The sequence below is a fragment of the Rhamphochromis sp. 'chilingali' genome (genome assembly GCF_963969265.1).
Source record: "Rhamphochromis sp. 'chilingali' genome assembly, chromosome: 17".
NCBI lineage: Eukaryota > Metazoa > Chordata > Actinopteri > Cichliformes > Cichlidae > Rhamphochromis > Rhamphochromis sp. 'chilingali'.
The window spans coordinates 8,305,744-8,332,003 of record NC_137944.1 but is presented as its reverse complement, the minus strand read 5'-3'; the positions used below and the strand labels follow the sequence as shown (position 1 = coordinate 8,332,003).

General features: G+C 42.1%; 2 protein-coding genes across 6 annotated transcripts in view; one reads left to right on the top strand and one right to left on the bottom strand.

Moving 5' to 3' along the window:
* The window catches only part of col22a1 (collagen, type XXII, alpha 1), a 71,903-nt gene extending 54,606 nt beyond the window's left edge, over positions 1 to 17,297 (top strand). For all 3 annotated transcript variants that reach the window (XM_080863778.1, XM_080863779.1, XM_080863777.1), the window contains 10 exons: positions 2,701 to 2,754; positions 2,934 to 2,987; positions 6,663 to 6,734; positions 6,844 to 6,879; positions 6,960 to 7,004; positions 8,059 to 8,238; positions 8,347 to 8,413; positions 8,515 to 8,697; positions 13,952 to 14,029; positions 14,112 to 17,297. In XM_080863778.1, the coding sequence (XP_080719904.1) occupies positions 2,701 to 2,754; positions 2,934 to 2,987; positions 6,663 to 6,734; positions 6,844 to 6,879; positions 6,960 to 7,004; positions 8,059 to 8,238; positions 8,347 to 8,413; positions 8,515 to 8,697; positions 13,952 to 14,029; positions 14,112 to 14,305 (963 nt within the window). In that variant the 3' untranslated portion in view covers positions 14,306 to 17,297. The remainder of the gene's footprint in view (positions 1 to 2,700; positions 2,755 to 2,933; positions 2,988 to 6,662; positions 6,735 to 6,843; positions 6,880 to 6,959; positions 7,005 to 8,058; positions 8,239 to 8,346; positions 8,414 to 8,514; positions 8,698 to 13,951; positions 14,030 to 14,111) is intronic.
* A 594-nt stretch (positions 17,298 to 17,891) lies between these two features.
* col9a1c (collagen, type IX, alpha 1c) overlaps positions 17,892 to 26,260 on the bottom strand; it is a 31,053-nt gene continuing 22,684 nt past the window's right edge. For all 3 annotated transcript variants that reach the window (XM_080864024.1, XM_080864022.1, XM_080864023.1), the window contains 14 exons: positions 26,041 to 26,094; positions 25,433 to 25,477; positions 25,240 to 25,293; positions 25,056 to 25,109; positions 24,857 to 24,910; positions 22,877 to 22,948; positions 22,762 to 22,797; positions 22,624 to 22,668; positions 22,496 to 22,528; positions 22,041 to 22,187; positions 21,762 to 21,816; positions 21,474 to 21,668; positions 20,925 to 21,011; positions 17,892 to 18,597 (listed from right to left, as the gene is read on the bottom strand). In XM_080864024.1, the coding sequence (XP_080720150.1) occupies positions 18,395 to 18,597; positions 20,925 to 21,011; positions 21,474 to 21,668; positions 21,762 to 21,816; positions 22,041 to 22,187; positions 22,496 to 22,528; positions 22,624 to 22,668; positions 22,762 to 22,797; positions 22,877 to 22,948; positions 24,857 to 24,910; positions 25,056 to 25,109; positions 25,240 to 25,293; positions 25,433 to 25,477; positions 26,041 to 26,094 (1,134 nt within the window). In that variant the 3' untranslated portion in view covers positions 17,892 to 18,394. The remainder of the gene's footprint in view (positions 18,598 to 20,924; positions 21,012 to 21,473; positions 21,669 to 21,761; positions 21,817 to 22,040; positions 22,188 to 22,495; positions 22,529 to 22,623; positions 22,669 to 22,761; positions 22,798 to 22,876; positions 22,949 to 24,856; positions 24,911 to 25,055; positions 25,110 to 25,239; positions 25,294 to 25,432; positions 25,478 to 26,040; positions 26,095 to 26,260) is intronic.

Here is a 26,260-nt window from a genome sequence, read left to right as displayed (position 1 = left end):
CACATGTGAACAGGAGGTTGACTATAGAAGAAGAAGTCACACAAAGTGGCTATTTCATTTTTGAGATAGAGCCTCTAGTGTTGGAGTTATGAACAGTGTGACAACTTACCCGTGTGACAACTTACCCCGCTCTCCCCTACTCAGGCCAAGGTTTATCACACAGCTGCCCTAAACTAACAGTAGTGGGAATTAGCAACCAGTATGTGCAGTTTTTTAACTTTAACATTATCGTTTTCTAGTTTTCTAGAAATTTTCAAATGTACTGTTTTACAAAAAAACCCCAAAATATTATTATTATTTGACGAAACTGTCAATAATTTGCCAATTAATTTACTTGCATTCCTAAACTGAACATTTTTTAGTGAATGAATGTTATGCTTGATTAATTTCTGAGTGCTGACTCAAACTCAGGTGTAAAGATGTAAATTCAGTTACTCTCCTAATAAATAACTGTCACACAGCTGTGTGGCAGGTCGTGTGGGACACAGTTGCAGAAATCAGAGACAAAGAATAAACTAAAAGACAGTTGTATTGCCGTCCTAAAACTCAATAATTCACAAACTCAAACAAAGAAGAAGCTGCGAAAACGTGGAACTCGAGGAAGACGCTGCGAGAGGAGAGGACGTGACAAAGGGTAGTGGAGGACAGAGACAGTAAATACACAGGAAGGTAATTAAGAAAGTGGAGACAGCTGAACAAGAACAAATCAGGAATAACAAGACAGGGGAAGCAAAACTGAACACAACACACAAGCATGAAAAGGAAAACACAGTGATTCCAGAAAAATCAAAACCCAGAGATCATGACGATAACAATATAGCTCTTAGTTTTAAACACGTTTGACAGATTTCTTCTTGTTTTTATGACGCTCTCATTCATTTATTAAGCACTATACATATATACAGAAAGGGGCACCACAAGGAAAAATGCAGCTTTTATTATATTCAGTTTTCAGCCCTTATGGCGCACTGAGGAACAGACAATACATTTAAAGGAAAGAAACGTACACATGAAAAAACCCCAAATAAACCCTGATAATGCCTCGACTGCAGCTCTCTGATATCCCCCCTGCTGTAAACATTTGTCACCCCCTTCAAAATCCTCCAGCACGTTCTGTCTCAGTCGCTGAGCTCTTGACTGTGATCATTAATGTTGTCTGGAAGCAGATGTATTGATTGAGGGAATGCAGATAATAAAAAAGTTTCTTCCTGGCACACCATCACCGGCATCTTTAATCATGTCTTTTATAACGACTGCGGCCAAGTCGTGGCAGTGCCGTTTTTATCTTTTGACACTGTGTGAGAGTTGTTTTGTTTTTTTTGGGGTTTTTTTTTCTCTCTTCGTCAAAGTGAAAACTCGCACATACACTCAGAAACTGCAGGATTGTTATGCCCCCATTTTTCTTGTGGCACGGTGTGCAGTAGCACTTCACAAAAACCTCTTTCACCAAGCTGATCCTCTGGCTGTGAGGCAATGAGACAGAATGTTCTCACAGCTCACGTCTCCTGAAGTAAGAATATATTTTTCACCTACAACAACAACAATTCCCATTTAACAGCCTCCTACAGGAGAGGCTGCGGTCCAGTAAGGCTATGCTACGTAAGGAGATCAAATTAGCCCTTTGCATGTTTCTTTCACTATTGAGCAACACAGTCGACTGAGTGCAGCTCAAACTGCCAGGTCACAAATGAATGACCTGATGCTACACGTGATGCTACTTGAATCTGGAAAGCATGCTCCAGTGTAAGAACTGGTGTTTACACCTGCGGTTCTTTGGCTACAACGTGGCGATGCAGCGTGGTTTTTCCCATCAAATGCAGGCTCTGCAGGCGGATGCTAAAAGAGGCTGAGGAAGCTTTTCACTAAATGAATTCTGAGCTTGCTTTATTATAAACCGCTCTGCATAAATCAGAGGCCTGTAACGGCCGACTTGTCCAACAGGCAAGAAAATGGCAACAATATTTCTGTGAGCAGTAGATATTGTGGTATCCACACTGTATTTCAGAATGTGATTAATCTCCACTCTCTGCTCAGATTCAGGCAAATGCTGCACAAAGTAATTTTACAAAGCTTCGTAATGTATTGAGCCGTACTGCTAAAGCAACACAAGAGTTTCTCAAAGTCAGTCATCTGATCTCAACCCAACAAAGCACGTTTTTCAGTTACTGAAGACCAAACTGAAGGCAAAAGACCCAGAAATGGGCAACAACTGAATGTGGCTGTAGTAAAGTCCTGGCAGAGCATCTCAAAAAACGAAATCCAGCGTTTGTTGATGTCCGTGTGTTATAGAGGAGCCAGTGACACCTTATAGAATGGACCTAAATCTCTGGCACTGTTCACCTTTGATTACTCACTTGCGCTGATATCAACTGCTTTAGCGACGTTGGGGACCAATCAGAGCTTTAAAAAAAAAAAAAAAAAAAAAAAAAATTGGTATAAACAGCTGTAAATTGTAAATGTTAAACGGCTGAAGAAAATAAAATACATACAGTATATAATACGAGCAATAAAAGAAATAAGTATCTTCATCTTTCTGCCAGTACACATTTACTGTAGTGATGAAAAGATGCTGCTCACTCCAGAACGGAGGGTTTTGCACTGATGCTAATATTTAGCATCTGGCCCCCATTTTGGCCTAAAGATGCGATAAAATTCATTCAACCAGTTTGAATGCAGGGTACTAATGTTGTCTTCTTACAGGGTCTTCGGGGACCTCCAGGGCCAGAAGGACTTTTAGGCCCAAGAGGAGAGCCGGTGAGTCATTTTCAGTCACTGGCATGGCTGTCTGATGCAGAGAAGAGACAGCACGGTGTCACGCTGACAGATAGGGACATAAAGTGGCACTCAAGCTGTTTCTCTCACTGCCCTTCCTCATCAGTTTTTTTCCATTATATCTTTTTTTCTTCTTCTTGTTTTTTTAACTTGTATCCCAGGGCAAGCCGGGTGAACCGGGACCGTCAGGAAAATCAGGTCTCCCCGGAACACCGGTGAGTTTCCTCTTCCTGTTCTGCAAAATCTTTGCATTCAGTTTTACTGTTTTTTCACCTTTGATGTAAGAAGCACGTATCCCTAATTTAACTCTGTGACAAGCACCCAGAGAATGAATGAGCTGAAGCAGTATTTTCAGTGATAGCAGAACAGGCGTACATGAAACTGAAGGCAAGAGGAGACTTTTTGAAGAAATGAGCTGTCAGATTTTGATGGAACATCAATGTTGCTCTGACTGGGGAGGGAACATCACTTTCCCTTGAGTGAGGAAGGGAGTTGGCCGGGTTGCTGCTAGTTGAAGAAAAGAAACCCTCAAAGTCAAGTGAATCAGGTGATCGTCATTTTCTAGAAGACTCATCTAGTAATTGTGTTTTGACGCGCACCCACAGAGACACGCCTAAGCTGAGTCTCTGGTGACAAAAGATCTGAATTGTCTGGTGATGCAGAATGCAACCAAGGTTATTGGAAGGTTTTGCACAGAGTGCCTGATATCAGGGGAAAAACAACTCTGGCTCACAAGGTTTCCTTCAGGGATGATTTTACAGTGAAAATGTGAGTGTGTGAGGATTTGGAGAAAAGCCAGCAGTGACAAAGCTATCGGTTAAAGAATTGGTTCACATTTACATTTTGAGTCTGTCAGGAAACAATATTCAAATGAGCACTTGAACGCTAAACAGGTTTCATTTGCTGTAATTATCAGTCCTGTTCAAACTGGCCATTAAATGATCCCTTTCTAAACTGCTTTGAACATAATTGACTGTAATCAGAATCTACATTCAGAGTTCACTTGAAGCAGTTGTGAGGGTTAAGCATCTTACCAAGTGGATATCGGAGTTAAATGAATTCCCTTTGCATATTTTCCTGAACTGTGTTTCCAGGCTCAGTTGCAGAGACTCAGTCTAAGCTTGTCACAGAGTAGCTAAGTAACCTTTATTAGTTGTTTAAGCTTAAAACGTTCATTCTGATTAATCTTAAAAGTAGAGCCAGTGTCCGTCATTCCAACCATGTGCAGTGGTGCAGTACACAGTAAAATGAGATGACATCCCTACACGACCATGGTGCTACATATGACATATAACAGACAACCAACACAGGACTGCATAAAGTGCAATGTGCAAAAATTGCAACCCTTCCCCCTCCAAAAAAAACAACAACAAAAAAACAAAGGCAGTGCAACACTACATAGAAGACAACGATGTGGACCCAAGACAGTGCAATAGAAATGTGCAAAAAGAACCTTGGTGTATGTGTATGAGATTGTGCAGCTAAGTGCTCAGTAGTGACAGTTTGGGAGCTGGTTCTGTGAAAGGGAGACCCTTCAGCTTTCAGGCCTGTCCTCTGTGGAACGTGCTCCCAGTTTGGGAGCTGGTTTCACGGAAGAAGGGTCTGAAAGCTGAAGGCTCTCCATCCCATTCTGCTCTTAAATTCTCTAGGAACCAGAAGTAACGCAGGAGTCTGAGAGCAAAGTGCTCTATTATGGTGATATGGCACTATGAGGTCTTAAAGATAAGATGGAGCCTGATTATTCAGGGCCTTGTATGTGACGAGAAATTTTTAATTTTAATTTATCACGGAGCCAATGAAGAGAAGTGAGTATGGGAGAAACATGCTCTCTCTTTCTAGTCCCTGTCAGTACTCTCGCTGCAGCATTTTGCATCAACTGAAGGCTTTTCAGAGAGCTCTTAGGGTGAGCTGATAATAATGAATTACAATATTCCATTTTAGAAGTAATGAATACATGAACTAATTTTCCAGCATCACTCAGACAGGATATTTCTAATTTTAGAAATGTTGCACAAATGGAAGAAAGCAGTCCTGCATATTTGTTTGATATGTGCATCGAAGGACATATCCTGGCAAAAATGACCCCAAGATTCCTCACAGTGTTACTGGAGATAGATGTAGCCACCATGATGTCCCCCAGTAGTTTCTTGGTGATGGTTTTGTTGCCATAATATGAACAATACTTCTTGCTTTGTAAGAGAAGCCTTGTATGTAGAATCGGTCCCAGCATCTGCCCTTGTTGCTACAGTAACACTAGGAAGAGCAGATGTTGGAGACTGCACTACAACCAAAGTTAATGCAACAGTGTGCAAGTCACCTTCGATGTGGTTACTTAGAAGATGGCGACCAGCCTGCAACAACTCAGTTAGTTGCTGTGACCATTATTGTTAGTAAATCTTCACCAATCTGTCTGTGAGTGATTGCAGTCAATCCGAGTCAGAGCAAACCTCCGTGTGCCAAACCTATTCAAACTCCTTGTGACTGAAAGTCATTACGTAGAGGTTCAATGTGCAATGTGTTCCCAAAAGCGAAACCCAGCCACCAAATTTATGCACAAACACTAGCAAGCTAGTGTTAGCCGATAACCTCTGTTAACCTCTGTGCACTGAACCTCTGAACCTTATAGGCTGCAGACACACAGAGCCACTAATAGTCTGTGCAAAACACAATGAAAGTTCCTCAAAAGGCACCAACTACACAAAGATGTTTCAGAGTTCATTGAGTCAAATTAGCTGAAGTGAAGCCCAATGGACAACCATCAGCATCAGTCAGAGAGACCATTCCTCTAATTCTAAGGCAGCTTTGTAAGTCATATTTCACATAGAAGTACTCTGCCCTTTTTTATACGTGGGTTTTAAATACACTTAGTAGGACCTGAGAGCCCAAACAGGAGAGAGCATGCTGAGCGTGGTCAGAGGTGAAACGCTGGTGTTAAATTACTCCTTAATATCAGGTGTAATAGTAAATCATCATGATTGCTATAAAACACCTCGCAGCAGTGACATTTTTAAATGCCGTATCATTAGTATGATAAACAAACCTTTATTTGAGGGTAAATAAATCCTGAAGCAAACTGTTTATTGTAAAGCAGTGTCACATTATTGGAAATGTCACAGCTAAACGTAGAGTTGGTAACGTCAGAGTACTGAGGAAAAGGCTGAAATATGCAGAGCGTTTGTTTAGTGATTCGTGCTGAAATCAAATCAGCTTATGTGTCGGTATCATGTGCAACGAGAATGTTAATAAGCTGTGGGAAGGAATAGCAGGACCTGTGCACCGACCTGTGGGCTGAAGGATGGTATCTTTGGAGGTGGACTAAATGTTGCTAACTGGAGGGCAGACGATATGCAGGAAGTTATCAGAGGAGTCGATGATATCAGTCAGCAGAGGAAGCAGATCAACAGGAGCAGCCCGGGGGAGGGAAGAGGGCAGCAACCAGAATGCAGAAAGGTTACAGAAGGAGATGGAGAGTGATTTCAGTGGATGGCGAAGGAGATGTTCAGAGGAAGAGTCAGATATCGACCAAAATGGTATCAGATGTCAGATTTACCACGCAAAGAAAAGGAAGGGGTGCAGTGAGTGGAGAGGAGCAGAGGTGATAGAGAAGCACATCAAAGATTTAAAATACAGCATTTTTTAAAAGAAAGTGTCGATAAAATGGGCATTAATACGTTTCTCCACTCTGTGGATGCATTAAGCAGCTTGTCTTTGAGCCCACGCGCTGGTTAGAAAATATGAATTTTAATGTTTTCAAGCCACAATATTTATGAAAATTTCATCCAGAGCTCTGCTGCATGCTGAGCAGGAAATGCAGCTAAATCTGCAGTAATGATGCAGCCCTGCTCATCTACAGTGTGCCATGTGACAAACATGTCTCTGCTGTCCTACAGGGTCTCAGGGGAGACAAGGGCGAGCCGGGCAATCCAGGGTTACCAGGCTTCAGTGGACCTAAAGGCCCCTCGGTGACTGCAAGATTATTTATTTATATATTCATGTTTTGATGTAAAGATTAATCGCAGCTCGCAAATACGAGCAGCTGTGGGTAATAATAGCTTTTATTTTGATTTCCAGGGTCCGCCCGGTCCAATTGGCCCAGAAGGAAAACAGGTAAGACTTTCCAAAAGAGAACTGATGACGTATCATCTTTATATCCACACTAACATTTACTTGTCTGTGGTATTTTGTAGGGTGTGCCGGGCAGAGCTGGTGATCGCGGTATCAAAGGAGAGAAGGTGAGCAGCGCTAGGAGTGTAAACCAAATCAGTTTTGCTGACCACTTTCGACATACACACTTACACATTATAGCAGCGTGTGACAATTACTGATGTGCCACAGGATTTTGAGTCAACCAGACAAATATGCTAGAAATGAATTTATACGTTTCCCCCCAAAATCCTTTAAAGAAACTTAAAATAAAGAAATAAGGGGGAAACTAATGACTTTATTGTGCTGAGCACACTATAATCGCATAGAAAACATGCCTGTGTGTGGGTGTGTATGAACTGTGGGGCTGTAAATGCAGGGCAAACCCACACTGCCCACATGTGGACCATAGCATTTTTGCCTTTTTATGTCCACACTGTCGGCTTGCTGATAAACAGCCCTATTGGCTCACCTGTTGGCTAACCCATACAGACCCGGCCAACATTTTACTCCACCACAGTTTTCTATGGGCAGTCTACAGTGAGGTTGCCCATAGAAAAGCCACACAGGGCTCTGTAAGGGCAAATTTGCTTTAAATGCCACACTTTAAAACAAATCTGACACAGACAGCAAGAACATTGGAGTGTGTTAAAGTGTGTGATAAGAGGATGGAGGCGTGGTGTCTGCACCATTTTATTAAAACAATGCAGGTGTCATGATACGTAGGTCTACATGCTGTTAGATCAAAACCACCAATAACGTGTGAAATGGCATTTGAGCTCTTATGTGCAGATATGAATAGAAGTGTGTTTTATTATTTTGTCTTGCTTTTGATGTGCCTTGGACACAAAAATTGATTCAGTTTGTAACAGAAGATGGTTCTCAGTGAAGTGAGTGGTCAGAATCTAAAAGTAACAGCTACACTAAAAACAGCACCGATCGTGTGAGGAAGTGATCTTAACGAAGAGATCAGACAAATCTGAATTAGTTTTGGGTATTTTTGTTTTTTTTAAATATGCACACTTCATGTATAATGTCAACCATCTTAAAAAACACTAACTTTTGCCCAGCTGCCTTGCTGGTTACTTTGGGATCATGTTCTTCGAGGCTAAACATTTACAAACATGGTGACATCTGTTCCAGGGAGATCCAGGTACAAAGGGAGATAAAGGGCAGTCAGGAGAGCCAGGTATGCCGGGAAACCCTGGTCCCCCTGGCAGGAAGGGCCACACGGGGATGATGGGCATGTCAGGACCACAAGGAGAAATCGGAGCCCCAGGGCCACAAGGACCTTCAGGAAACCCTGGCCTTCCAGGGCCCAGGGTGAGTCATAAACCCAGCTGAAATAGACTCTGAAACAATATCGGCCCTACAGCAGTATGCACAGCACCATCAGATGATAATTTTTCATTAGCATCTCTGCTTCTCCAGGGAGAGTCAGTGTCACTGGAACAGATGAGGCGGCTCATCCAGGAGGAGCTGGCAAAACAGCTGGATGGTGAGGGGTTCTTCTGGTACCCTTTGAGATATTTGTTCATTTGGGTTCAATGAGAATAACCTTGCTAGATATATTACGCTAACCTTTCTTTCTGCTTCCAGCCAAATTAGCTTATCTCATGGCTCAGATGCAGCCAGCACATGTGAAAAGCACAGCGGGCCGCCCCGGACCTCCGGGCCCTCCGGGTAAAGATGGCAGCTCTGGACGCCCTGGGCCCCCTGGAGAACCTGGGATGCCCGGACAGAATGGAGGAGAAGGACCCAGGGGACCCATGGGCCCTAAGGGTAGGACAAGATTCAGAGAAATGTTTTTTGGTTTGGTTTGCTGCTATTGGTTTGCTTATGATCGTCGGCTCATTGTTGTTTAGTTGTTTCCAAAACAAACACCCAAAATAAACCCAAAAGTATTGTGGTTCTCAACATTGTGATGAATTCCATAACATCTTTAAAGTTAGCGACAGGCATACTTTTAAATTTCTAAATAAAGCGCTTCTATAATACTGAATTAGCATTAAAATGAGCATTTTAGCATATTAGCATTCCAAACACATCCCTGACTAAATTACTCTAAATGACGACACTAGCATGTTTTAGTATTTCCTGCCTGACTTATCAGACCACACACAAAATGTGTATCAACCAGCGACTTTATGTAAAAGATGGACGGAGCTTCCAGTTGTGAGTGCACAGTGTAAATTTTGTTAACACCTACTGTGCCGCATAGTGGTTGGCCATCTTGCGTTTCCTCTCAGTTTCTATTGCAGTTTGTGCATAAAACATTTTTGTGCATACTATATTTTAACACATTTTAATCATATCAAAACAACAAATCAGGAATACAAAAATGTGGCCAGTATTTTGTGATATTTTACATTTTTATCCCCAAACGAACTCAAACACTGGAGTTTATCGAGTGAGCGTAGGCTGTTAGATCGCTGTTTACATCTCAATCCCAGGTTTAGAGTTTCCACAACTATTTACCTTGGAGGAGTTTGTCAAACCTTGTGAAATATGAGTCGATGAGTCAATGAAGCTCACTTCTGTCCGATGACATGATGCTGAGGTGAGCTCTTGAGGTGTTGTAGAAAATGTCTGTCAAAGCACTGCTGCTTTTACTGAAGCTTTCTTTGAAGTGGATCTACAGTTGACAGACGCTTGGTGAATAAACTCTCATATGGTGTAAAAGTGTGAGTTAGCTGGCGTAATGTTAGCTTATAACCAGATTAGCATCAGTCTCGGACATTGTCTCCTGCCCCATGCATGAAGCTGTTGGAGAACTGGTGCTCGTTCAGTGACACACTGCTGCATCATGGGTGCACAAAGGAGCATTGCTGCCTTCCTCCCAGCAGCTGTTAGACTTTTTAACCATCATTGCTCCCAACAAAAGCAATACGATGTTTATATTCTAATAATAATAATAATAATAATAATAATGGATACTTTATTGATCCCCATGGGGAAATTACTTGTTTTTCTCTGCATTTGACCCATTCACTCAGTGAAGCAGTGGGCAGCCCACTAGTTGTTTAGTTAGTTCTAGTTGTTTATATCACTGCTGCTATTTGCACATTTTTTCTATTTTCTGTTTTTAATCATTTTTAAAATTAATATTTAATACTTAATTTAATTAATAATTAATTAAATTAATTAAACTTAATAACTGTACAGTTTTTGTCTCCAATGAGGGACAATAAAGGATATTTCTATTCTACTCTGTTGTATCCTGGCAGGTGTTTAGCCAGCTGGTGAGGTAGATGAAGGGGTGGTGGAGATATATAGTTTAAAACATCCATCCATCCATCCATCTTCATCCGCTTTGTCCGGGGCCGGGTCGCGGGGGCAGCAGCCTAAGCAAAGAGGCCCAGACCTCCCTCTCCCCAGCCACCTCCTCCAGCTTATCCGGGGGAATACCAAGGCGTTCCCAGGCCAGCCGAGAGATATAATCTCTCCAGCGTGTCCTGGGTCTGCCCCGGGGCCTCCTCCCGGTGGGACATGCCTGGAACACCTCACCCAGGAGGCGCCCAGGAGGCATCCTTGTCAGATGCCCGAACCACCTCAGCTGGCTCCTTTCGATGTGGAGCAGCAGCTGCTCTACTCTGAGCCCCTCCCGGATGGCCGAACTTCTCACCCTATCTCTAAGGGAGAGGCCAGCCACCCTTCGGAGGAAGCTCATTTCTGCCGCTTGTATCCGCGATCTCGTTCTTTCGGTCACTACCCACAGCTCGTGGCCATAGGTGAGGGTAGGGACGTAGATCGACCGGTAAATTGAGAGCTTCGCTTTTACACTCAGCTCCCTCTTCACCACGACGGACCGGTGCAGCGTCCGCATTACTGCAGCTGCAGCCCCAATCCGTCTGTCGATCTCCGGCTCCCTTCTCCCATCAGTCACAAACAAGACCCCGAGATACTTGAACTCCTCCACTTGGGGCAGGAACTCATCCCCGACCCGGAGTGGGCACTCCACCCTTTTCCGGCTGAGAACCATGGCCTCAGATTTGGAGGTGCTGATCCTCATTCCCGCTGCTTCACACTCGGCTGCGAACCGTTCCAGTGCGAGCTGGAGGCCCCCACCCGATGAAGCCAACAGAACCACATCATCTGCAAAAATCAGAGATGAGATTCTGAGGCCACCAAAGCGAAAGCCCTCCGCCACTTGGCTGCGCCTAGAAATCCTGTCCATAAAAATTATGAACAGAACCGGAGACAAAGGGCAGCCCTGGCGAAGCCCATCACCCACCGGAAACGAGTCCGACTTATTGCCGGCAATGCGAACCAAGCTCTTGCAACGGTTGTATAGGGATCGAATGGCCCGTAGCAATGGGCCAGACACCCCATATTCCCGCAACACCTCCCACAGGACACCCCGAGGGACACGGTCGAATGCCTTCTCCAAGTCCACAAAACACATGTAGACTGGTTGGGCAAACTCCATGCACCCTCAAGTATCCTGGAGAGGAGAAAGAGCTGGTCCAGTGTTCCGCGACCAGGACGAAAACCGCATTGTTCCTCCTAGTTTAAAACAGTTATTAGTAATATCTAGGTATTTAGAATGTCAGATAATAATTCCTTTGAGGTACACAGAGTTAGACCTGCTGTAACGTGGGTTGTATTCAGTGGTTGAGAGGAGGCTGCAGTCAAAAACTCCCGATGACACTGGTACTAGGAATTCCACAGTGCTTCTCCTTTAATAAACACACTCTTCACTAACCTTACAAGGCCCGGTTGAACGGCTGCAGTCTTGTCATACACGAAGCGAGCAGTGTTCATACAACCCATAATATTACTTTGAGTTAGGGAGGTAAAGATATGAGGTCCATCTCAGTCTATACGTCCATGTGCAAGCACGTTTCTCCCACATCGTACAGAGGGCAGTGACACATACTAGTGACATCACTAAACATTAACTTGGGTTGTCTTAAAGAGACACAGTTGTGACTGTTACACTGTTTCTACATTCTTCTCTGTAGAGCTTCTTTCAGCGTGTCAGAGGAGAAAGAAGTCAAACTCCTGCATGGGGCTAAACTACGAGAAGATAACAGAACAAATGGGAATGAAATAAAAACTTAAAGTGAGAAATGGATGGATTATGTAGTGTGGGATTTTTAAAAAAAAATCCTTTTTTGTGCTTGTTAAATCACTGATGAGGTCCAGAGAGATTTCATGTCAGAGACTGAGAGAGAGTGGAACAGCGGTGGTTGAGTTGAGACTTCGTCCTGTCTGCGTTTGTGCGCCTCACACCAGCTGCTCCTTTAAACTTTCATCTTAGGGCTCCCTGAGACAAAAGTTGTGCATGCCGTCTTCACAGCAGCTGTTTCAACATGACATTATCAGGTAACCACAGGTGTAACGCGAATTCTGACCCTGCTCCTTTTACACAAGCTAGTGTCGCTGTGGCCTTCATAGTGGCCTTCTTTCCTGCCTGTGACGGCGTAAACAGGACATAGTTAATCCGATCAATCCTGCCTGCGTTCACCCTGCTGTGACATGTCAAAATGTCTCCTGAGAAAGAGAAAAAAGAAAGAAGCTGACGGGTTTGTAGACGCTAAATGCCTGAATCACTGCGTGCATCCTGTTTAAAATTAATGGTATACAAGCCCGAGTGGATTTTTATCTACTGAGGTCATTGCAGTCATTCTAAAGCCGATGCAGTACTGTCATAAACTAGCAGACTGGCTGTAATACAGAGTCAGTATGCTGTTTGATCCTGTGGGAGCTGATCAGCTTTTTTCGTTCTTCAAAGCAGCTTTTTGTTTAGTTGTCAAACCAACATATCCATAAATTTAAACCTGGGAGCAGAGTCCTGTACGATGAAGCGAGTTCAGCATGCCCAGCGTATCGTTCCGTTAGCTGATTCACAATTACAATCAGGAAAAAGGTTGCACAAAACTGGTGATCAACTTGTAACGCAGCAGCAAAATCATCTGACCAATCGTGAATATGGAAAGTGTGCTGGAAACAGAGTAGCTGATGTTTACAAAGTAAGATAAACCTGTAATATTAGGTGGAAAAAGAGTTAAATACACATTACAGACTTGAAAGTAACACAGCTGCTGCAGACAAAGCAGTGGTGAGAGTGTAGGAGGAAAAGAGCTGGAGTAGTTTAGATTTGTAAGCACTATATAAATCTGTGAGGGCCTTAAATGTTTTGGACAGTAAGACTGGAGAAGAGCGACTGTATTAATAAAGTTCATCTTATTTGAAGCCAGGAAAGAAAGTTGGCAAAATGCACGTTTAATTAAACTAAAGGTAAATGTGCGTAAGACAGCTCTGGTGGGAGTTCAGTCTGAGAGCGAAGAAGAAATATCAGAAGAGAATTCAAACACAGGTTTAGACTTTGACTATATGTGACTAGGCAGAAAGCCGTGGTCACACAAATTAAAAATTTATATTCTCTTTTGGAAAACAATTCAATTCAATTTTATTTACACAGCACCAAATCACAACAACAGTTGTCTCAAGGTGCAGAGAGAAACCCCTCAATCATGTCAGAATCAGAGTCAGAATATGACCCCCTGTGAGCACTTTGGCAACAGTGGGAAGGAAAAACTCCCTTTTAAACAGGAAAAAACCTCCAGCAGAACCAGACTCAGGGAGGGGCGGGGCTATCTGCTGCCACCGGTTGGAGGTGTTTATGATCTTGTTTAATGAAGTTATTTAGTCTGTGCAATGTCTGGAAACTGTGATAAATGTCTGTTCTAGTTTGTCGTCCTTAAATGTTTCCAGTCGTAACTTGCAGAGTTTTAGTGGTTTATTCTGACAGCAGTCCCCTCCTCTTTGATTTGCTTCATTTTCACCCCTTTGATGATGCAGGCATAATGAGAACATGATGTTCACTGCAGCACCCTACCTGCTTCACACAGCAGCAGCCTCTGACCATATTTCACGCTGGTTTAGACATCTAACGGCTGAAACTGAACAAATATGTAAATGTATGAGAATCTGTGATGAATTGAGCTGCTTAATGCAGGAGAGAACCACATCCTCGCCTTAAAACTGATAAACGTTGTTCATTCTGTTTCTGTTCCTGTGTATGTGTCAGGTGAGAAAGGAGCAACGGGAGAGAAGGGAGACCCCGGGATTGGTGAAAGAGGAGAGCCAGGTCCTGCTGGACCCATAGGTAAGGATTTTACATACTCTGACTCTTAGAAGAGCTGGTCCAGTTCTAATAAGTTTCCTTAATGCTCTACTTCCGGTTCCAGGCCCAGCAGGTATGCCTGGTTACGGCAAAGACGGAAGCCCGGGACAAGCCGGAGCCCAAGGAGAGCCAGGAAACCCCGGCCCCCACGGTCAGCCTGGACCTCCGGGCCCTGCTGGCCAGTGCGACCCAACCCAGTGTGCCTACTATGCCAGCCTGGCACAACGGCCCCACAACAAAAATGTGAAGGGGACTTAAAGAAGAAGAGCCAAGCAGAGTTGGGAGACCAGCTGTATTTATGAACTTAATCAAGAATCAAGAACTTTTTTTTTTTGTTAACCTCAGTACAGACGGCTGAAGCCACAGGTGCTGCCGGTCAGATTCTATGTTTTGATTTTGGTACGACGCTCGGGATGGATGGGGATTAAGCAACGTGGGAGTTTCTTTCTGATCTAATATGGGATAAAGAGGGCAGCTAGTTTTTTTTCCTCACTTGCATGCTTCCTGTAAATATATAGGAAGATAACACGGATGGCACGGCCCGAACATCAGGAGTAAAGATCCTGCTATTCGATATTATATCATTTCATCAGTAATCATCTCAGTCAGGTGCTTCGCTGCTTGCCTCACACCGTTCTGCATCAGCCACCCTTCACAAGTTAGCATCAGGTAGCACGTGTCATTCACTGCTCACTGAGTCAGTGACTGACACAGTCGCAGTAATTACTCAGTGTCACTTTTCCGGCCATTGATTGGGAGAAAACGGTGGCAGACGGTGAGATGCAAACAGCAGCAGTGGGTTTTGTGTCGGTTCGAGTGATGAATCAATTGCATTTCATCCACAGCAGCATGTATGTTGTTATATCGCATTTGTTTTTGGTGACACACGGATGCAAAAACAAACGGAAAAATAAAATGTCTTTTAGAGAAATGCGCCTTTAAAATAGTGCAGTTTGTTTGGTTCATTTAGACAGGTAGGAAACACGATTTTATTCTGGGAATAAACTGAAGGCGGCAGGAATGGCCTCTTTGTCACAACCCACAAATTAGCATCTCTGCAATGTCATTTCATGCTTTGGTGAGATTTGAAGGATTTCATTCCAGAAGTCTTGTTTGTATTTGTGCATGTGACATTTAAGGGTGGATATCTAGGGTTTTTTTGTGTTTTTGTAAGGACTTCATTTAAGTTTGCTCTTTTGACCATGAATATATGCCATGTAATGATTTGTTCCAGAAGATGAGACAGCAAACAGTGTCGCTGTTAAATTTGTGCTTTCATGTTTAATGAAGCGGCTCCGGTCACTCTCTCTGAGCTACACATAGACCTGAACAGCAAACAGCTTTGAGGAGGTGGTGTAATTGCAGCCTTTGTTCACCTTTCTTGAAAAGCGGCCTATTTCACTCCGCTTTCCCTAAACCTGTCACTTCCTCTCTGTCTCTGTGATGCTTATTAAGTGCCTGTAGCTCTGGCCTGCTCTAAAACACACACTGTTCTTATTTGTACCCTGAAACCTGAAACTGGAGAGCCAATCTCTTGCATCTTGATGATCGGACTGTTGTGGTAACAGTTTGAACAATCCCTTTATCTTATGTCCCTCACGGACCAATTAGAGTTCCTCCCAACCTCAGACACCTTGGTTATCTAGAACCAATTAAAAATAATGTTCGTTTTAAAAGAACAAAGAAACTCCTTCAAATAAAGACGAATAAAAGCATCTGAATGTGAGCTTGACAGATCTTACAGTATGATCTAATGGCTGATTATACTTTGTCATTATCTCTGTCTCAGGTTACATAACACAAGATCATTTATGAAGAGAGTGAAGACAGAGCCGTTTTCATAAACAGTTGAGTTAAAGTTAGTCTGTCAGTTTTGGAAAATGGAAATACATCATTGTCATATTGCAAATAGAAAAATGTTTACTCCACAAGCAATCAAATATAGCTTCGCAAAATGTATCAGTGCCAGAGGGGCGTTCCTAGCCTTGAAAGCTAGCAAGCAGCCAGTGTAGCTAGCCACAGAGAGCGCACGTGTTAGACAAAGCTTCCGGTCTTTGTGGGGAAAACTTGCACGTTCTTGAAAACTACCTGGCAGATGATTGGATGAACCATCTAGCACAGGCCTGTAGATGCAAACTGTAGATTATAGCCATGGTGATGCCAAGTTTGCAAAGCCTTTGTATCACTTTTAGAAATATAGCAGTGTCTTCTCAGTAACAGGGTAGGCGATTCCTTACGGCACGCTCTGCTTTATCTTGGTTTCTTTCTATAATGCAAATTACAATATATATGTCATGTGTGCAGAAGGCTGTAAACCAGAGATTGAGACTGCACACTCATTATCAACATCTTAAAGGAGGTCATGAAGTGAGCAGTAAGGTCATTTTCCTCATAGACTTTCCTTACAACTGGACCTTTTTGCAGCCATACGCTGACAAAGAATCCATGTATAAGACACTTCCACACTGGCTTCACTTTCAGATGTGGAAGCAATGTTCATTTTGACTGGTGCGGCTACAAGCACAGAGTTTAAACCCTGGCATGATTGTGGATCCTTCAATCCAGAAGTCTGACATATTACCGTAGCTGTTGCATATGTCTGCAACATTAAACTAATTAAAAATTACGTATTTTGTTCATTAGTTCATGGTTCTGGCAGGATTAGATATTCAGCTAGCTTGAATTTATCTTGCATTAATACCCCAAAATGAGTCATTCATAACTGTAGACTAAATAGCTAACTTAGAAATGCTAAGCTAACCCTGTTCCTTATTTTTGTCTCAGCTTTTACTCCACCAGTGCCTTCAGAGCAGCTCTTATAGTTAAGAGTTTCGGTACATGACAGCAATTTCAAAAACATGCATTCTGTGTAGAATCAACATGGCTCTATGTGACCTGCACTTTCTACCATTTCCATATGTTCCCTATCCCATATTTGCCACTGAACGATTTGTAAATTGCAACAAACCACCTGTCTGGTGGTTTTGTAAATGGTCGTTACAGTTACATCAGCAGATGTTGCATCAGCGTTGGTGAGGGAGAGTATTTGTAATGCATAGAGGCTGTAACTTGTACTGTTATACTGCTAAATTAATCAGGATTTGATCAAATAGAATCATGTTGTAATGAATTAACTGCATTTTATCAACCCTTTCCCAAATTTTCCTGATAAATCGGTGCTAAGATATTTTAAAGTAGTAGCATATTGTAAGTATTCGAACCACACCTGTACTGTATAATAAAGACTGGAACAGATTCATTTTATAACTCGGACTTTTGCCTCGTCATTTGAAAAGCCAGTACTCGTGCTCTTTCACGTAATGCTGAAATACAAGCAGACCCATTCGGTTTCATTGAATGTTCATCTCTTTACAATGAAAATGTTTATGTTATTCATTCAAGAGCTCCAGCCCTGCTCTGTCACTAATGCATGATAATCAATTCCAAGACGGAGACATCCATCATGTTTTATGTCTAAACCTGATTATAGAAATCATGCTGCACTCTTCTCCTATACCAAGCTTCATGAACCTTGAGCATCCATTCACTTACAGTACACATCTATAAACACGATGTCTCCGAGCCACGATAACATCTGTTAGATGAAAGGGTTGTCCTTGGAATGGCTCCTATGCCGACTCCTTCCTAACCGCTTACATAAAAGTCATATTTGATCTGTGAGTGTATTTGTGTTGTGCAGACAGAGGTGAGGATGGTGTTGACTTTCCTTTGTAACCAGGCAACTGTGAAATGCCTTGCTGAATCAACATTATATCCATAATAACCCGGGGACTTTTTGTCTGGACAAAAAAGGCTGTGGAATTTCATGATGGCACACTTTCAAAACACAACACTTTATTGCAGCATTTGAACAAGATCATCGATTTGACAAAATGAGGGGAACAAATGTATGATCCTAAATTAAATAGCAGGTTGAAGATATAATCTCATGTCTGATGTTAGTATCAGGTTTTGGTTTTTTTTTTTGTAAAACCTAGCTTCACTATAAGATTGGCTCATGATCGCTTCAATATGGGTCACATAATAGACTTTAATATTAGCTAAAAGAGCAGAATTGATATTGAATGACTGTGGTGGGTGACTTGTGTGCCCTGGACCTGCCATCAGTCAGAAGTTGCTCCAGGATGAGTAACAGCGGTTTTTGAATGTTGGGTTAGTTAACATCTGTCCAGTAATCTCCAATTGTGCCTCACTTCTGTTTCCCTGTCCGTCTCTTCGTTCCATGGTTCAGATGGAGACTTCCAAAGATCACCGTGCTTTGACAAGTCCTGAAATGTGGTCACTGGCAGGATGAGATTTGGAGTGTTTCAGTGAGCTTGGGGTGTGTCATGGGTTTTTGTAGCCAATGGATTTCTTCCCACCAACCATATAAAGTGGAGGATGTCTGCCTATACAGGTTGATGGGTCACAAAAGCCAGGAGACCCTGGGAGCCCCCTTGGACCAACAGGTCCAGGGATACCAGGACTACCTGTCTCACCACGGTCTCCGTTTCTACCATCCTTTCCAATGCCGGGGGCGCCGGTTGCACCTGAGGAAACAAAAACATGTTAAGTATTATGTCAACTTAAAGTGAAAAATGGTATTTTGTAAAGAAACCATATCTGCAAAAGTCAGATATAGTGGCTTCTGCACCAGGAACAATACTTTTCATGTCACACATGCTACTCTTTGGCAGTTTATAAAGGCAATAGGTAAATAACCACTGCTATGCAGATGGCATCCAGGTATATTTATCTATGAAAGTAGACGACACAAATGATTTAGTTAAGTTACAGCCATGCCTTAAAGACATAAAGGTGTGGATGATGTGCAGTTTCGATATTTAGATAAAACTATGTTATACCTTCATCTTTTTTTTAAACTTTTCTTTTGTTACATTTTATAATATTACACACTAATCTCATCACCACATATTACCACATAGAACAGTATAATGTAGAACCTTCCCCTTTCTTAACCCTAACCATCTGTTCATTTAATTCTAGGATTCCAGGAATAAAGTGGTCAATATCTGAATATGAATGACACAACACTAAGACAAGTCAAACTGCGGGTGCACATTAACAACCTACTAAAACAGCCACACACACGTGATCCATATGTGATCCATATCTCACAGAAATCATCCTTCATTCATTTTAAAGTATATTTCACATAACTTCTCTCAGATATCTAGCATGGACGGGGTGAACTGGGATCTTTCCAGTTTAAAAAATAAGATGATGGGCTAACAGGCAAGCAAAAGAAAAAAGAAGCATTATCGACATTTGTTACACCAGGTCGTGTTTTCAGGTTTTACACTAAATCAGCTGATCTGGCTCAGCTGGTATTTGAGACTCACTCGTTCTTTGATGCACACATTAAACAAGTCTCTAGTACGTTGTGTCTTTCACTGGCATAAATGTTGGTACAATTAGAAACATCCTGTCTTAGTATGACCCTAAACAATATACTTTTGCTACTTTGAGAGAGGCTGCCCCTCCCTGGATAAAAATACTAATAAAAAAAAACAGGAAAAGGTATAAGATTGTGTAAACAATTACTTTTAGTGGTGAAGGAACTACTCATCCCATAATCCATTGCAAATCCCAGTTTCCAGAGCAATGTCTTCTAACCTTCTTAAATGGTATCCTTTTCATTGTTGTGTATATATTGAATTATAACAGTGTAATTGTGTGTGTGGTAAAGTATGGCCTAGCTCTCAGTAAGTACAGCGCTCTGTAACTCGCTGTATTAACTGTTCTTGCAGTTTAGTCAACCTGAAATTTTCTGGTTTCCATAGTAACTGCTCCACCAAAAGGAGATGTTGCAGAGATGTCAGTTTTTGGGTAGAGTAGGACTTTTCAATTCAATTTCAATTTCACAAAAGTTGCTTCGAGGTGCTTTATTCTGTAAGGTAAAGACCTTACAATGGAACAACAATCAGAAACGCCCCATCAGCTTCCACTTGGAAAAACTTCCTTTTACAAGAACTAGGCTCAGCTGTTCTTTCCAGTGCCGGGGACGCCAAACTAGTAGGTAAAGGCTGGGATCTTTACATCTGAGGTTGGGCTTTGTAAGTAGTTTAATTATCACCACTTTAAAAGCCGGCGGTACAACCTGTGGCCTGTTAACAGATGAAAACATATTAAAGTTGCTGTACTTAATGGTACATCAGATGAAAGGCTGCGAATAACAGTAATGTTTTCTTTACTGCTTAAAATTTTATTTGTAAAGAAATGAATGAAGTCATTGCTACTTAAAGGAATAGTTAAAAGAATAGTTGGCCCAACAGAGCCCTGACTCTCTGCTGTTGTTACTGTTGTCCTTGATCAGTGATGAATAGCGAGCTATCGAAGCTTTATTGAGGGTCTTTTTTAAATAAAGTAACATACTATTTTTTCTACGACATTTCACATTGCATTTTTAAAAAACAAGGTTGATGTCAATTAGATTTATGCGTCTACTATCAGTTCAAGTAATACAACAGCTTTGGACGGCTATAAAATAATGGCTAAATATCAAAATCCCTATGAAATCTTTACTTCCAGAGCCCCACAGCGGAGCTCTATAGTGGTCACTACACTGTGGTACTTTCTGTTGGTGATTTGTGGAGCATTTTAAATGGAATGATCTGACAAATAAATTGTCCTGCTGTGAGATAAAGCCTGTATTTGAGCAAGTTGAATGACTTTTATACAGTACAGTATATATATTTATATTTATATGTGAGGGCTATCTCTCTAACGTGCTACAAAAACTGCACTTTTAATGAGAATTAAAAATTAAAGTCAGTTTTTAGCTCAGTTTGACATTTCGAAGACCCCCTGTTTACTGTGACCAGCGCTCTGCTCTAATTACAACAAGAATCCTTACCTGGTGCACCTGGTGCGCCTTGGCTTCCTTTGATTCCCACACCATCCTCTCCCCTGTCTCCCTTGTCTCCCCTCTCCCCGGCATCACCTGCACAGGGACACGCACATTGATGCTGAGATGAAATGGAGAGGCACAGCTATAGGCACGTAATTAGGAAACTTAATGACTCCACTCTGATTCCGCCCTGTTTAGTGCATCATTGATTGTATAATGTTATGCATCAGTGACTCTCTTCCATCCTCAGAGCTCTCTGCATAACGTCTTTCAGCGTTTGCTTTGGCAAAGACAAAGGCATACTGCCAGAGCTGACAGCATTGTTTTCTCTAAAGGCTTCATTTAATTTTTTCCACTACAGCCACTCTAGGATTGGAAGGTCTCCAAGAAAATAGAGAAGAAGCAAAAGGCTATCACAGCCTCGCAGCTTATCTGTCATGGTGTGGGTGAAACGCATACATAATGAACAACCCACTTACAGCTGTAAGTAAAGGATGCTAAAAACCGAGGCTCAGTTTTTACTAAAGGTGAAAACATTTGAAATGCCATACTGACCTTTTTGTCCTGGTGCGCCTGGAAGTCCAAAGTAGCCTGGAGGCCCTTTGGGACCCATTGGGCCTGGAGCTCCTGCTGCCCCTGCAGCTCCAGCTGGTCCAGGGAGTCCAGGAAGACCTGCAGGTCCAGGAGTACCAGGGGCACCAATGGCTGCTGGCTTTTTTGAGAGTTCTTTCATAAATTCAGCTAATTGCTCTAAATGAATTACAACAAATAGGTTTTAATATTTAACTGCTCAACCCTTCATTGGGTTCAATGTGAGGTTTTATTAAGGTGAACAAACGGCACCTTCAACAACAGCTGAACACATTTCCCGAAGCTTCTCGTCACTCACTTTTGGCCCCTGTGAAATCACGAATACTATTACTGCAAAGTTACTGCAAAGGGTTGATGCAGCCAACAGTTGCATTTGCACTGTTTCTGTCAGTTTCATTCGTTAGAAATAATTGCTGAGATTATTCCAAACCAAACTGGTGGATCAGGTGCTGCCATCTCTAGAACCACTAGCATGTCTGCTATGTGGTTTAAGTGTATGCATTTCATATACTGGTTAAATGTGTCACTTACAGGTAGACCTCTCGGGCCTGGTGCTCCGGGAAGGCCCGACTCTCCTTCCAGCCCTCGAGCTCCCATTGGACCCGTCAAACCCTCGTGTCCTGGCTGGCCTGGTCTGCCATCGGCTCCTGTAACTCCTCTTTGGCCCTTCTCCCCACGCTAATGGTGAAAACGAATCATTATGAACCAAGGCTGTATGTGTCAGCAGTAGGATACTGCCCCTATCAGCTAAGATAGCTTGTGTGCCAGAACAATACACAACTCAGTGTTCGAATAGCTTCAATAACATTCTGTAAGCTTTTTATACCATATGCTAAGGTGGGAATTGATTGTAGTACCTATTCAAATGCTCTAAATTGTTTGTTTGTATATACAATCCAAGCTTGCAATGTTAGAAGTCATGAAACACTTTCCATGTAAAAAGCTCCTTAGGCAAGCTTTTATAGCAGACTACTGTTTATGCATACCTCTCCTTTGATTCCATGAACACCAGGAGGGCCCTGAGACACACACATAAAGATAAATCAACATCTCTCAAATCCAGCGACAGAAAATACATTTTTGTTGCATTTAATTAAGCATATGAGTCAAATACCTGGTCTCCCTTTATCCCAGGATCTCCTTGCATTCCTCTGTCCCCCTGTTTTACAACAGATTGAGCAAAAAAGTCAAATTACTGGACGAACCGTTAAGGTTCATTTGCAGATAAACTGGAAATTACAATATTACTCACCTGACTTCCTTTCGGTCCTACTGGTCCAACAGGTCCCTAAACAACACATTATGTTCTTCACTAAACTCTTATTATAAGATTTCTAAGCTTTGGTAAAGAATGAAATTTGTCTCACCAGATCACCTTTGTGCCCAGTATGGCCCTTCAGTCCTTTGGCGCCGGGGTTACCTTTAGCTCCTTTCTCACCCTGAAAATACAACAAACATATTTATGTCTGTGTGTTCAGAGCAACAGGGTTGAGACAGCTGAAGTAGCTTTGTTTTACCACCCCTAACACCTGCTCTGATTCACCTTTTTACATGATGTCATTTGTGAATTTTGCAGAAACTAACTCTTCATCATTAGCTGTTACAGACACATCTCCATTTAGGCTGCTGGGGGATTCCTGTGATGCACTGAGTATTTCTTCTTCAGTCACCTTTCTCACTCACTATATGTTAACTAGGGCTGGGTGTCGTCACTGATTTCTAGAATCGATTCAATTCCGATTCACAAGGTCCTGATTCGATTCGATTGATTCGTTTTGAATCTGGGAAATTTTGCCTCAGACAGTCAGAAATATTATATTTCTGATCACTTATTAGTACATATCCATATTTTTATATCTATAAAAACAAAGCTGACACTTGTGAGACTTAATCAAAGGTATAAAGATCTCAGCAGATGCCTTTGTGTCAAAGTAACTGAGGATAAAACAGAAAAACATGAAGGAGATTTTCCTGGCCTGGGATTTTATAGCAGATAAAAATACTCTGCAGTAGAACAAAGAAGAAAGAAAACCATAAATCAACATCTGAACATTACCTGATGCTGCTGAAGTGAAACAGAGCAAAGTTACAGAGGTTTTATTAAAGACACAGCTGAGCATTTTGCAATTTTGCATAATTTAAAAAAGTAAAAAAAAAAAAAACAGTGGCAGACAGCTCTGTACACAACGGTAGACTGGTGGGTAATAAGCAAGTGAATAATGCAGAAAACAGAGAGAGAGAGACGGAGAGCTCTGTATGAAGTGTGATTTTTATCGTGGTGGAAGCAAAACAGCAAAAGTAAGAGGGAATTCATGACGATGTTTATGTGAAGCGAAACGTGAAGCTAGTTTGGATCTTCTTCTGCTGCTGGTTCAGTCAATGTTGTTTGGAGAGAGATCAAACCTGCAGCTTCAGAATCGAGCGCAAAAAAGACAAACACAAAGAGCGGAGCCGCCGACGCATCAGAATCAGTGAGCTGTCGGCTTTCAGTCCCGACAGCATGTCCATGGTGAGAAAGCAGACGTCTCACTGATTCTGATGCGCCGGGTCCGCGCTTTGTTGTGTTTACGTCTTTGTGCAGAATCCGTGTACTGCTGTCATTTACTGTTTAAAGTTTTTGTTGGTTGTCGAAATTTTTGGAGGTTTAACCTGAGATTCTGGCGTTTCGGGCAAAATGAATTTATATTTAAAAATTGATTCAGGATTTTAATGAATCGATATCACATTATCCAAGCTAGAATTGATTGCAATCGATAAATCGATAATCAAAACCCACCCCTAACGTTAATAGACCTCTCTGCACTGAATCATACTTGTTATTAATCTCAGTCTCTCTTCCACAGCATGTCAGCTTCCTTTTATCCTGTCTTCCTTGGCCCTGTCTGCAGGTGGTTCATGCTTGCTCTGTATGTATTATTGTAGGGTCTCCCTTACAATATAAAGCACCTTGGGGCGACTGTTGTTGTGATTTGGCGCTGTATAAATTGAATTGAATTGAACTTCCAGAGACGTCATCAAAGTTTCTGTTCCTCTGTAAAGCTGTAAAGGCGTGCCTGGGACAATAAGACAAAAAGACTCGCTTCTGGAACATAGAATTGAACGATGAGACAACACTGATGTCATCAGGCCAATCAAGCAGCTAAAACGGGTTTACTCCGCCTTAGTGATAGAGAGAGGAGCTCACACACATCGATGGAGTTCAGAGTAGAGCTACTGCGCCTTCACTTTGGTTGAAGCCAGCTAAAGTGGTTTAGACAAATAGTCAGGATGGCTCCTGTGTGTTTCTCTTTGAATGTTTTCTGGGAATGCCCAGCTGGGAGCAGATGGATGGATGGACAGGATCTCACCTGGATTCCTGGTGGACCTGCAGGCCCAACTGGTCCTTGTTTTCCTGTTTGACCCTGTACATCAAGAAGCAGTAAAACCTCAACTTCAGTTTGCACATGAATGTGCTGGTACTAACGTACCTGAAAAGTCTAAAAGTGTGACTTGTTTTTAATTTAAATATAAAAATCATGAAGCAATGGGGACAAAATGTCAACTTACAGTTGTTCCTTTATCTCCAGGTTTTCCATCTGCTCCATCTTTTCCAGGCCCACCCTATATGGGAAAAATATCCAAATGAATTTGAATGAGTGTGAATATCACTTGCAGAACCAAGATAACTGATGAAAAATATCTGTAAAATTAGAGGCTCATGGATAGAGTTCTGTGGGTAGCGTAATCTCACAGTTTTTCCAGGAAGTCCAGCTGGTCCGACAGGTCCCTCTGCACCAGTGCTGCCCTAAATCCACAGCAGGAATTGCACTGAATAAGTCAGCTCAAACCTCAAAGAGAGTGTTCTACTGAAGCTGTCAGCTGCAATAACATTAGGGATGTGCTATAAAGACATGCCTCATTAAATGGATGATTATTCCAATTACCTTTTCACCATGGGTTCCAGCTACTCCCGACTTCCCTGGCAGACCCTAGGAACAAAAACATGTCATGAAAACAAACTGAAAATGTTTGTGTCATTGCCTCACGTCTGTTTCTGTGAGAAGCAATAGATAACATTAACAGGAAATGGGATCAGGGAATTAGCATAGCAGTGAAGTAGCATAAAACGTTGCTTAACATTAACAGGAAATCAATTTGTAACACTTATAACTGTTTGAGAAACAATAGTAATAAAAATCTTTAGGTAAAAGCACACTGGAAATAAGTCACACAGCCTATAGTAAAAACACTGTCTTTTTATCTACTGTGCTGTTTGTGAATTCACATTTACCATTCAAGTCACATCTGTATCCTCTCATCTCACAGCCTTACAGGCAACAGTAGGTGTGCCCTTGCCCTTCCTGCAGGTTGTTTGACTTTAATGTTTTATTTAGCTGACCAGCTTTGTTGCTTCAGAGAGAAGCTCGTCCTCCTTTAATTTACCAGCGTCACTAGCTTCCCAATGAAACGCTAACACCTGGAAATCGTAACCACAGAGGATATAATTCAATTACAGGTTTAACAGAATGTACAAAAATTAAGTTTGACTTACTGGAATACCCACAATCCCCCTGACACCAACAGCTCCAGGAGTGCCGGGCTCTCCCTGTTGAGGAGATGCAAAGTGTGCACAGATTGTTGTATGCGGTATACAAGTTTACTTTTGTTTAATGTGTGTTCAACGATTTTTCCAAAGAAACCAACATGGCGCCAGCCAAAAGTCCAATGGACGCCATACTACACCCATGATGCATTCAGCAGAATAATTTGGT